Source organism: Echiichthys vipera (assembly GCF_963691815.1).
Source record: "Echiichthys vipera genome assembly, chromosome: 17".
Lineage (NCBI taxonomy): Eukaryota > Metazoa > Chordata > Actinopteri > Perciformes > Trachinidae > Echiichthys > Echiichthys vipera.
The window spans coordinates 8487748-8499088 of record NC_139842.1 but is presented as its reverse complement, the minus strand read 5'-3'; the positions used below and the strand labels follow the sequence as shown (position 1 = coordinate 8499088).

The 11341-nt window shown below is 40.9% G+C and overlaps 1 protein-coding gene across 1 annotated transcript in view; it reads left to right on the top strand.

The window, feature by feature from the left end:
- Window positions 1-913: 913 nt before the first annotated feature.
- The window catches only part of cacna1ha (calcium channel, voltage-dependent, T type, alpha 1H subunit a), a gene marked incomplete at both ends in the record, with an annotated part of 120797 nt that continues 110369 nt past the window's right edge, over window positions 914-11341 (top strand). Inside the window, one exon of the mRNA XM_083930962.1 lies at window positions 914-1344. Within this exon, the coding sequence (XP_083787088.1) occupies window positions 914-1344 (431 nt within the window). The remainder of the gene's footprint in view (window positions 1345-11341) is intronic.

Genomic DNA, 11341 nt, shown 5'->3' with positions numbered 1-11341 from the left:
CAAACGGTGGACAACAAAGCCCAATAAGAAAGCCCTTAAAATAGTCCCTTAGCTGGATTGTGCGTATTAATGTTTCTTCTCATGTTATTCTACTTATTATAGTAATCAGGATTAGTGAGGCATTTATTGTGGGTTTTTTCCCCCTCTTTTTGCGCATTCCCTGCCCACCATTGCGTGGTGTGGGCTAAAAACCTCCAGTAGAACAGAGACAGAGCGTCCATCTGTTCAATCACATAGCAACAGGAAGAGTGGGGCACACAGTAGGGAAAAAAAATCACCTCTATTCTCATAATATCACAATATGATTATGTGGCCCTGGTAGAGTTTATTATACTTTACTGTAGGGTACATATATGGTGTCACTGAAACAGCAGATGAGTGTCTGTGGTGCTCAATAGTCAGTTCACTGTATTCATTTATTTAATAGATCATATCCACACAATATTCATTTAATGTTGCGACAAAGATTCTTAGTTTTGTGTGATCCTTTTATTTTTTATAGAGATAGAAAATGAGAAAGGAAGAGAGAAAGAGACAGAAAGAGGACATGTTTGATATAAATGCTCGAGGAAAGCTTTAAGCGCTGCCAGGTTAGTAAACAAATATTGATAAGCTGTGTCTAGATTGATTGGGAGCAACTACTTTTGCTGCTGAGGGACTGAAGGAGGAAACAGTCTGAGTATATATTTGCCTCGTTATGCAATTTGTCTCCAATTGCTCTTTGCCAAGTTTAGCTCTTTTTCACCCTCTTCCTTTTCTGTCACTGTTTCGCTGCAAATGTTGTTTTATGTTTCTGTCTCTACCTCTCTCATCATACTGTTGTCCATCTCTTTCCACCCCTCCCACTGTTCACCTCTCTCTAACCCCTCTCCCTCTGACCTCCCTTCAGAGTGGCTCTGCCTGATGCTCTATCATGACTGATGGCGAGGGGAGAGCGCGCTTTCAGTACGGAGAGTGCCCGGAGGGCCAGGTGCAGGAGGAGGTGAGGCTTGTTATACCGACACCCTACAGTATCGACACCCCGAGTCATGATGACGACCCTGGAGGAGGCCATGATGAGGAAGAAGAGGAGGAGGTGGAGAGGAGGAGGAGGAGCGGCACTGGTCGGGGCGATGGAGCGGAATGGAGTCCTGAGGTTCAGGAGCACGAAGACCAGGAACCGGAGCTTGAAGTGGAAGTTGGACCAAGATTAGGAGTTCGCATCAGGGCCCCTATTCGGGATCCAGACTGTGTCTCCGAGGAGGAGGAGCAGCAGCCATACCCAGCCCTGGCCCCAGTGGCTTTCTTCTGTTTAAAGCAAACAACAAGGCCTCGCAACTGGTGTCTTCGCGTCGTCTGTAACCCATATCCTTTCAAATGCTGGAGACCTAACTCTGTCTGATGCCTGGTAAGACCAAATATGTCCTCAGTCATGTATGCATGAGTGCTGAAAAGCTTATACGTAAACCTTGAATAACAGGTATGTGATTCCTATGTTTTTAAGTCCAAAACATGATGGTGCAGTCAGCTGTTTTGAATGGATGCAGCTGTCTAAATGCTTTATTCTAGTCATGTATGTCACTACTTGATTGTTCCTGAGAGACTAAACAGCACCAGTAGCAGCAGCAGGCTCCAGACTGGTGACATTTGGGGATGATTCTCCTTAGGATGTCATTGTTTTGGGGCATATGAGATGAGTAATGAAGTGTGTGGCTGGACATGTCGGAATGAGTCGTCTCGCTGCAGTTGTCTTGAGCTTGTCATCAAAGGAAAAAATTGTCAAGGTTACTTTTACTGAGTTTCTCCCCTGCCCTGGCTTGGATGGTTGATATTTCAATCTTGTGTACTGATCTGTATGGCTAAAAGACTAGACACAGTGAGTTGGTCATTCACTTGGCCAATCCACATTGGTGTGGCAATGTTAAAGAGGCGGTGGGGCCTCAATAGGGGCCGCTAACAGAGCTTTTTGGCTGTCAAAAATACATTCACATGAAAAGCAAAATTAGCTGTATTTGTGTTTTTGGATGCATTTCATAAGTGCCCATTTGATTCTGCAGTAATCTTTATCAAAAGATATCTGCATATGAATGCAACAGAGCAAGATTTTGGTATCGTTCTGATTTCTGTTTGAGTAGAGTATTATTAACCAGTCATGTTTGAGTGGACTTTGATTGCATGAAGGTAAATAGTCCAGGTGAAAAGCAAAAGTCAGCATGGGGGAACACTGGCCGAAATGCAATCTCAGAAGACCCATCGGCTAATTGTCTGACGATTCAGCTTTTTCTTGACCTTGATTTATTTATTTATCTTCATTTATATACAGATATCTGTTTATAGAGACATCGTCTTGCAACTCAACTACATTTTTGCGTCTCAAGTTGCTAATCTGAGCCGACACACGAAAGAGGAAGTTTTGGCTGTTGAGATGACGGATAGCCGATGGTATCAGAGATTGACAAGGAATCCCAACACAGGGAATCAAGCTCTTTTCTGGTTATGTATGTATTTCAGCTTTCATAAATTTTACTTAGCATTGTTACTGGGTTTCATTCTTGTCTTGATTGTTTTTGAATTTCACGGTATCCTTTTGATAATATTTTTTGGCAGCCATTTTGTACAAAAAGTCGTTCATTTTAGTGTTGGTTATGCCAAATAGTCCAAGTGAAATCAGCTTTTTGCCGCTCACATCTGTTTTTGTATCTATTATTACCCCTCAGCTGAACATCCCGCCTGGATAATTTTCATCTGTGGGATGTTGTAACACACTGGAACAAAAAGAACAGAATGTGAATCCAAATCCAAGCACTACGAAAAGAATTTGAAGATGAACCACTGCAATATTTTTCAATCCTGATGCAGGAAAGTGGGTGGTTCAAAAACAAAATCAGGCTCAGGGTCAGATTCATTTTCCATTTACATTCCTGTGTACCTGAAATCTAATCCGCAGAGTACTGAGAGCATTCAAATACATTATTATAAAATGCAAATTCTTTCTCTTCATCTTTTCCCTTTGTCTTCTAGTGTTGTGGGTAGATTACAGCTGCTGAAGAACATGACTGACTGCATCCACAGATGATTTTGTAACAGTACTGCATGGGAATTTGGCATCTTGTATCTGTACAAGCGTATGGCATTGTGAAGGACGGGAATCTTGACAAGGTGTTTAAATGGATATAGATACTGTAAACGGGTAGATAAACCATTAGATACATTTGCGCAGTCGTTTCATGAGTGCGTAGCTGCAAAGCTGCATGTAAATATTTGTTTACTTCTGCTCTAGGAAGGGAAGTTAATGATTCAAACTTCATTCAGACTGACTCTGTGATGCCTGTCTAACTCACATAGATGGTCTGTTTAGCCAACTCTCCTTCATGACCATTCAATATGAATATGGGCTTATCAAGGCTGGGGGATATAGCTGAAATCTTCTGCAGTTATAGGTCATTTCATATATGGATAATCATATATATCACAATGTATCATATTTTCTGGTAATTAAATAAATACAATAAATAAATAGCATACATGGAATAACCATGTAGCCTGCTTTTGTATACTCCTGTGTCAATTAAATACTTGATCAATCAGCACATTCTCATGTTTTTAAGAACTTTACTGCAAAATGAACAGAACTTGTGAGGATCAGAACGTAAAGTGTAAATATTGCTGTTACCCAATTCGGCTGCTATTTCATCCCAATACAACTGACCTAGAAAAATATATGCAATAGACATTTTTATATTGTTTTTACTATAAATATACAATATATTTACTGAATATATCATCGCCATCATCATTGCCCAGCCCTAGATTTAATGCTACCTGGCTTTGGTGAACTGCTATTTCTATCAGGGATGGAAATTGATTTAATGTTAAACCTCCAACATGAAATTAGTGTCTGCCTGATCATATCCTCTCTTGCCCTGTGCAACGTGTTTAGAGGTATAATAGAATACATGGGAAAGTGTCATTATTTATTATTTATTAGTGTTCATTATACCTTTCCTGTCTGTTAATTACCCTTACCTTTCAAACTTCTGATTAACTGATGGTAATCCTGATGATGTAATCAAAAAATATCTCTCTAAAGCCACAGAAGACATCATATGTATGTTTTCACACATTGAATAGAACACTCCATAAAATAGACTGCGCTTCATGTGTAAAATGGTTTTTATATGTTTTAAAGTTTGAGGAAAGGCCTAGTAGTTAGACAGACTTCATTAGAACTGGTGTATTTCGATGCCAACAGTCGCACCAACCGTCATCTACTCAATCAACTGTCCCTGAGTAATACATAGCATCTCTACCAGCTACAAGGTCTCCGTTTTTGAGAACACCACACTCCCAAATGAAGTCAACATTTAGGGATTAATATCACAGTGTTATATCCGTACTGCTCACTGTAGACGTTAAAGTACCCAGCCATGGAAATGAAAATATTATAATATATACATATTGTGCTCACTTGCAGAACAGGGGTACTTGGTGAAATTAAAATATTACACAATTGACGGAGGCTGCCCCTGCAGTATGAGCAGTTGCATCTAAGTTGGTTTGAACATAATTTAAAGAGGATTGAATTGGCAGACCTGCACACAGGCATTTTGGATTTCATACAAATGCACATCTTGTTGGCTGTTTTTAAATGATTACAGCATAACGTGGCAGGGATTCTGGCCAAGCGTGTTTCCTCTTATGTTAGTGCTTCCTTGAAAGAACTGAAGGTGTCTTTAGATATTTTAAAGCTATGACGCAGGATACTGGCATGGCGGTTTTATTTGGGGTATGTTTTTCAGAGTAGAGAAGATGAAAATGAAAGTACAAGCTGTTGGACAGATGTTGATGTTGCATTTTATTACGTCTATTTTGTTCACCGTAGCAAGGATAATACTGCAGTGCCTGCTAAGGTAGATTACTACCATGAAGCAGATGCTCCGATGGTCAGCCCGTGCGCTTTTGCCTCCTTGTGTCCTGATCATATATCTGATTTCCAGCTGAGGTATGAGACGCGTTGTTATTTGGCGACAGCGAGGACTATTTGTACAAATATATTGTGGCTACAGAACGACACACACACCGTCACATGCTTGGCATTGCATTATGACTGCTTGTTTAGAACTGGAACCAGGTTATGTCATAAGAGCTGATCTCACTGGACAGCTCTGTGTTTTATGCCTTAGTGTATGCAAGTGTGCGGGTATGTGTGCAGGACCCACTGTGTAAGCATTGCAGAGTTGGTGGTCCACAGTGGGCTATGTAAATATTATACACAGCACAAATGCTCTGCCGCTCAACCACACTAAGGCACGTACACTTTGGTCACAGTCTGAGTCCGGAGAGGAGAGACAAAGCACTTCACCTTATCTTACATGCTGGTGATTGGACAAACCAACGATTAGACAATTTTGAACAGAATTGCGTTATATAAAATGTACATTCCTTAAAGGAATCTAATCTGTATTTTGGAAGCTACAAATCACACATTACAGTAAAACAGCTCATCAGTTTCTCATAAATACTAGAATAGCATTCCAGCCAACAGCATTTCTAATTCATCATGTTTATTATGCTCATCATCATTGATCTACTCTTCTATCTGTACGTAAACTTCTTAGGATATCCAGAAAAATACATCATTGCCCAAGCTGCAATTACAACAGCGAGCTAGTGATTTATTTTATTCATTGCTTTGCTCTTGACCCGTCCGCCATACAATGCACTGAAAAGATGAAACTGCCATGGATGTATTTATTGGCTTTCACTTTAAACCATATGCAAAGACAGATGACCACTTTAAGATGAAATCCGCCTTAGTTTGTGGATCCATGTTGAGATTCTTTTGCAGTTGATGAGGTTCAAGCTCTGAGATCGTCAGCTGCTGAATAATGGTCTTCTCTAGTACTCGGGACATCTTAACTCCTCTCCGAGGTTTGAGTTTCATACATCATAGTTTATAAGTGCTTTTTTTTGCATTTTACTGTCAGATATCATTTAAAGATTAAATATCTTTTTTTTATTATAAAGCAGGTTGAGGTGTGAAAGTATCAAAACACGCACAGCCCGTATTTAGAGACCGTGCCTTTAAACAAGCCGTCAGGACTTCTGTAGGTTTGTGATGTCACAACTAATAATGTGTTTTTCAACATTAAAGCATATAAACATGTTCTAGTAGAAACCCAAAATACAAGTATGAACCTGTAAATGAGCATAATATGTCCCCCTTTATGTGTAAATGAAAATGTAAAAAGAAAATAAATTGTTCCTGTCTCTTTTTGGAACTGAACAAGCAATTTGAAACATCAAAGGTGCTGTGATCTTGTGATGCATATTTTTTTATTATTTATTAACATTTCATTAGCAAATAAACTAATTAAATAATAGACAAAGAATCCAGTAGATTAATCTATAAGGAAATATTGTTAGTTTACTTTACATCCCTATCCCAGGAAGGAATCTATCCAGTTGATAATGTAGTGCAGTCAATTTCACCTGAATCTACTTTTTCAGTGCCAACACCTGCAACAATGTCACAATACTGGATGTTAAAATGCAGCTGGTTAGATGGCGTGATGGGATAACAAGCTGATTCGGGCTGATTAGATCAGATTCTGGAGGCCAGACAAGGTTAATCCATTACAGATGAGTGGATTCATCATGCTATCTGTCTCTATTAGTCATCCTAAGAGGGGCCTCTTGCACTTCCTTCATAAATGAATACAGATGAGGCTCTGCTAAGGCACACACACACACACACACACACACACACACACACACACACACACACACACACACACACACACACACACACACACACACACACACACACACACACACACACACACACACACACACACAGTTTAAAGGATCAGAGGCATTTATTTATGATGATATTAATCATCAGATAAGATTTGATTTAATCCTTATTTAAGGAGGAAAACAATTGTTAGGGCCGCTCATTAAAAATAGACCAAACACAGGTGATTTATGTGACCATTTGCAGGGGGAATTGATCCAGCTGTGTAAAATTGGAGACATATTTAAAGCTATCTAAGACGCGGGAACAACCCATACAAGTTAAAATCTCTAGCTGAGTGTCATTAAAATGTAGCCTGGATAAGTGTTCAGGATGATAAGACTGTTTGCTGTGGGGGTGACTAACGAGCTACTGTACAGTACAGCAGTGATAAAATTACCCCTAACAAGCTGTGTGTTGAGTTGTCCACTTCCTGTGATTCCCACAGTGATGTGTGTGTGTGTGTGTGTTTATATCTTGAAATGACTTCATCGCTGCAGTGTGAGAGTTGGCCTTGATGCCAGCAGGTTGTCCTTCTCTTACTGCCACTCAGACAAGCATCCTGAGGTGTGTGAGTGTTTGTTTACGCACACACAGACAGGCTGTGCATCTCTCCCTCCCCGCCAGTCTCACTGCTCTCTCACTGTATTTATATTGAGCAGTGTGTCGTGCCGTGTCGTGTGTGTGTGCGCGTGTGTGTTTGGTGACTCATTATATTTGGCCTGTGCTCCTGATAACGGCAGATTGGGGGTCATGAGGTGTGTATCACAGCTGAGACAGAGGGATCCTGTCTCTCTGACGTATTAAGTCCTGGCACACAAAGCGCAGTCCTCACAATGTGTGTGATCACTGTAAATATGTAGAGAGTCCAACGATGCGTTGTGTTTTTTTGTGTTATGGACCAGAAACAAACAACCCTTTATGCATTTGATTGCAAAGCACCACACATGGCAGGCACACTGCATACATTATGTCTGTAAACTTTTACAGCAAAACAACATCCATGCCTGTGTAATGCCATGAACAGTGGCAAAATGCTTCACGCGCCAACACGTCATCAATGATGCACCAACAGCACTAGCGTTGCGAACTAGTTAGCAGATTAATGCATAGAGAGAGATGCAACTTTAGCTCCGAAACATAACACATCATTTTAATTTGCACTTGCTTTTGGGTAGGTGACACAACATGCAGAACAAACAAGGCTAGCAGAAGTGCAACATGTGCAGTTATTAAATAAAACAAACATTCCTGTTAAGACAGAACTGACATTTTACATTTGAAATCTCAAGTGGGAAGTGTACCTTTCAAAATAAAAAGCATGCACTGAATCCACATTTTACAGGAATTTGTAATGGCCTGCTTATAATTCAAAAGTAACAAGTAAAGCAAGCTGACAATTTATTTTCATTTTAAATCAGTTTTGTCAATTTCAGACTTTCATACATTAACTATTCTTGTATACCTGTTAAAATACTTTTGCTATCAAAACTCATGTCTCATATTTCAGAGCCCTGCACGGATCATTATTGCTGTTGTTCACAAATGCATGATCTAGCCAAACAGAATAACTATAGAAATTATATTTCAGTGTTTTTTTTTTTTTTGGTCAGTTTATGTGTGGTGGTGTGCGGCTGGCTATGTGCACAGGATGTTAAGGTGTGTGTGTCTTGGGATTACTTCCAGTACAGTAGGATCTTTGTTTATCCCCAGGCTCATTGTTTACAGACTGCTTTCATGGATGTAAACCCAGGGTGTACACGTGCAGTGTGTATATACTCAGCCGTACGAGTGTGTCCTGTGAGTGTGTGTTTGTGTTTAGGCAGTGACCCTCTCACGCCTCAAGCTTTGAGTGTCTGACTCGGTCAGGCAGTAGCTGGTGTCTGTGAAATTATGGTCAGCATACACAAAAGCTTGACATTTTGGAAAAGGTGTAACATTTGAATGAAACAGCTAGCCTGGCTGTCTGAGGGAATGCAATGTGCATACCAGCACCTCTAAAGTAGAGCTTAGATCGGGCCCAGAAAATCAAGTCCGACGTGAACAGCACTTAATGCATTGGACAAAGCCGACACATATGTGGTCACTGCCCACGACTTGTTTGTTGTTGTTGTTTTTTTTTAAACTTTTTTTACATTTTAAAACCAAAACACAAGCACTCGTTCAAGGCCCGAACCGACCCAGTCCGACGATAGTGGTGGGAAATATAGGCCCAACGCGGCCGTCGTGTTCGGTCAGGGTCAGGCTCGGACAGAGAATCTAAACTCTACTCTAAAGATCAGTCATTAACATAATATACTTTGTTTAACTAAACAAAAGTGCAGTGTAAAAACTACAGCTGTGAAGTCATGTTTTTTGCTGGACTATTTATTGGCCAAGAGAAATAATTTCTTAAAAGTTTGTGATGCGTAATTAACTTTAAATATTCTTTTTTCCCCCTCCTTTTGTTACTTTTTGCCAGAGCCAGGCAACATATTAGTTTGATTTCCTACACTAAACTAAGCAGCTGCTGTGCTGTATTTACCATGCAGACCTGGGACCAGTATTTATTTAAGTCTCAGCCAGGAAGTGAATTAAGACATTTTGCTGGTTTTGGTAAACATGTGGTCTCTATTGCCACAGTGGGCTGCACAATAATGTGTCGACATCGGTGTTTTTTATTGAGCTTTCTGCCGGCCAACCAGGTTGTGGTTCATCGGAGCATACTGATGAGTTTGTTGTGTCAAAAGTCAGAGTGAAACAGGTGGCTGCCGGTGTTCAGAGTCAGGGGGGTAATCAGTTAAGGAGTATACTATGGGGTTCTTGAACATGCCTCTGTTGTTTACAAACAATAAAAAAGGTAGTTTCTATTCTGTTGTTTTATTTTTTTATTTATCTGTGTTTAAATTACTGACCAAAAACACACATTTTAATATATTCATCCACTCTATTTCTCTCTGAGTTTTTAATGTCTAATTGCCTCCGCACTGCTGTCCCTGTCACTGCTAACTGCACAGTTGAGAGCTGCAGACAGGCGTGTACCACGTCTGTGACACATGGCGCTGCCAGACACTGGCTCTTTTCACCTGTCCTCCTGTGTCCTGATGCTGTCAGACAATCCTATAGCTGCTTTGTCTTTTCATGCTATATCACTGCTTTTGTCCAGCATTTCTAACATTCAACTGTGTTTAATATTAGGCTACAAAACAATTGAAAGAGAAAAGCAGTAAAAAAAACAAAACAATAACGCAGTGAAGGCAAGTGGGAAATTATGTATAGTTCCCTTCTGTAGATAAGGAGGAGAGGATACATGTCTGCCCAGCTTTTCTTTTTACTCATAGCTGTCAGTCATATTCCCTGTAGTGTCAGAGCCACACTGATTGGCGCTCCTTTACTGTGGGAGGGCTCTTTGGCAGCTGTTGCTATGGCTACGCATCATGTTGATGATGGTCTAGAAGTGTATTCTGTGTTTCCATGGTTCAGCCCACCATCTAAAACCTGCTCTGTCACTCTCATCATGGAAATCCATGGAGATAATGTGACGCTGCTTCTCTGAGTCAAAACTCGCAGTAGACTAGGAATAATGACGGGAAATGTGTGTGTGTGTGTGTGTGTGTGTGTGTGTGTGTGTGTGAAGCAGGTGGTGGGTAGGTGTCTGACACAAGGCAAAGAATTCAGGAGAGGAGACAAGCAAATGAAGACTGGGATAGAAAACAGACGGTTGAGGCCAAAAAGAGAGGAAAGGAAGTCGAAGAGCAGGATGTTGGAAAAAGGTGTCGAGACAAGAGAGAGAGAGAGAGAGAGAGAGAGAGAGAGAATGAAAGGGACAAAGAGGAGAATCAGGACAGAGAGAGGGGTTGATGAAAGAGCAGAGCTGCACAAGACGAACAGGAACACGGCGAAAAGTGAAAAGGAACAGAAATTGGTTATTTAAATCCAATCTATTCTGCACGCTGTGTGTACTTTACCACGGCACTCTTGTCTGACAATTGGACATGGCGTTCAGCCAATCACAAGTGTGAGTGATGAGCACGTACCTCTGTGTTCTCTTCTGCTCTGTTGTGCTTTTTATTGTCTTTCTCTTCTCTGATGGAGGCTGCAGTAAAGACGCAGCCGCTTTTCTCGTCCTCAAGACACAACTACTCTCTCAACCTCCCCCTCCCTTGCCCTGTCTCTCTCCAAAAAAAGCTGCTGCTGAATAATGTGTGTATGCGCTTTCTTTCTCTTTCTTACTTTCTTTCTCCACTCCTTCCTTTGTCTCTGTTCCTGCTGCTAAAGTGTGTGTGAGTCTGGAAAGCAAATGCACCAAAGCACTTACCCCCCCCCCCCCCCCCCCCCCCCCCCCCCCCTCTATTTTTTTGTGATCCCTGCCCTCGGTTGGAGGCAGGGATCAGTTATGCCTATTTTTTTTCTTCTTTCAGTGTACTGCAGTATGACATATGCACTTACATACACACACACTCATGCTAGGCAACGGGTTCTTTTTTTTGAGATGACTGAAATCAGTTTTCTATCTCCCATCATTCCGCTCATTGTCTCAGCATTTAACGTGGACCTACTCCCAGGCTGTATTGATTTATAGGCATT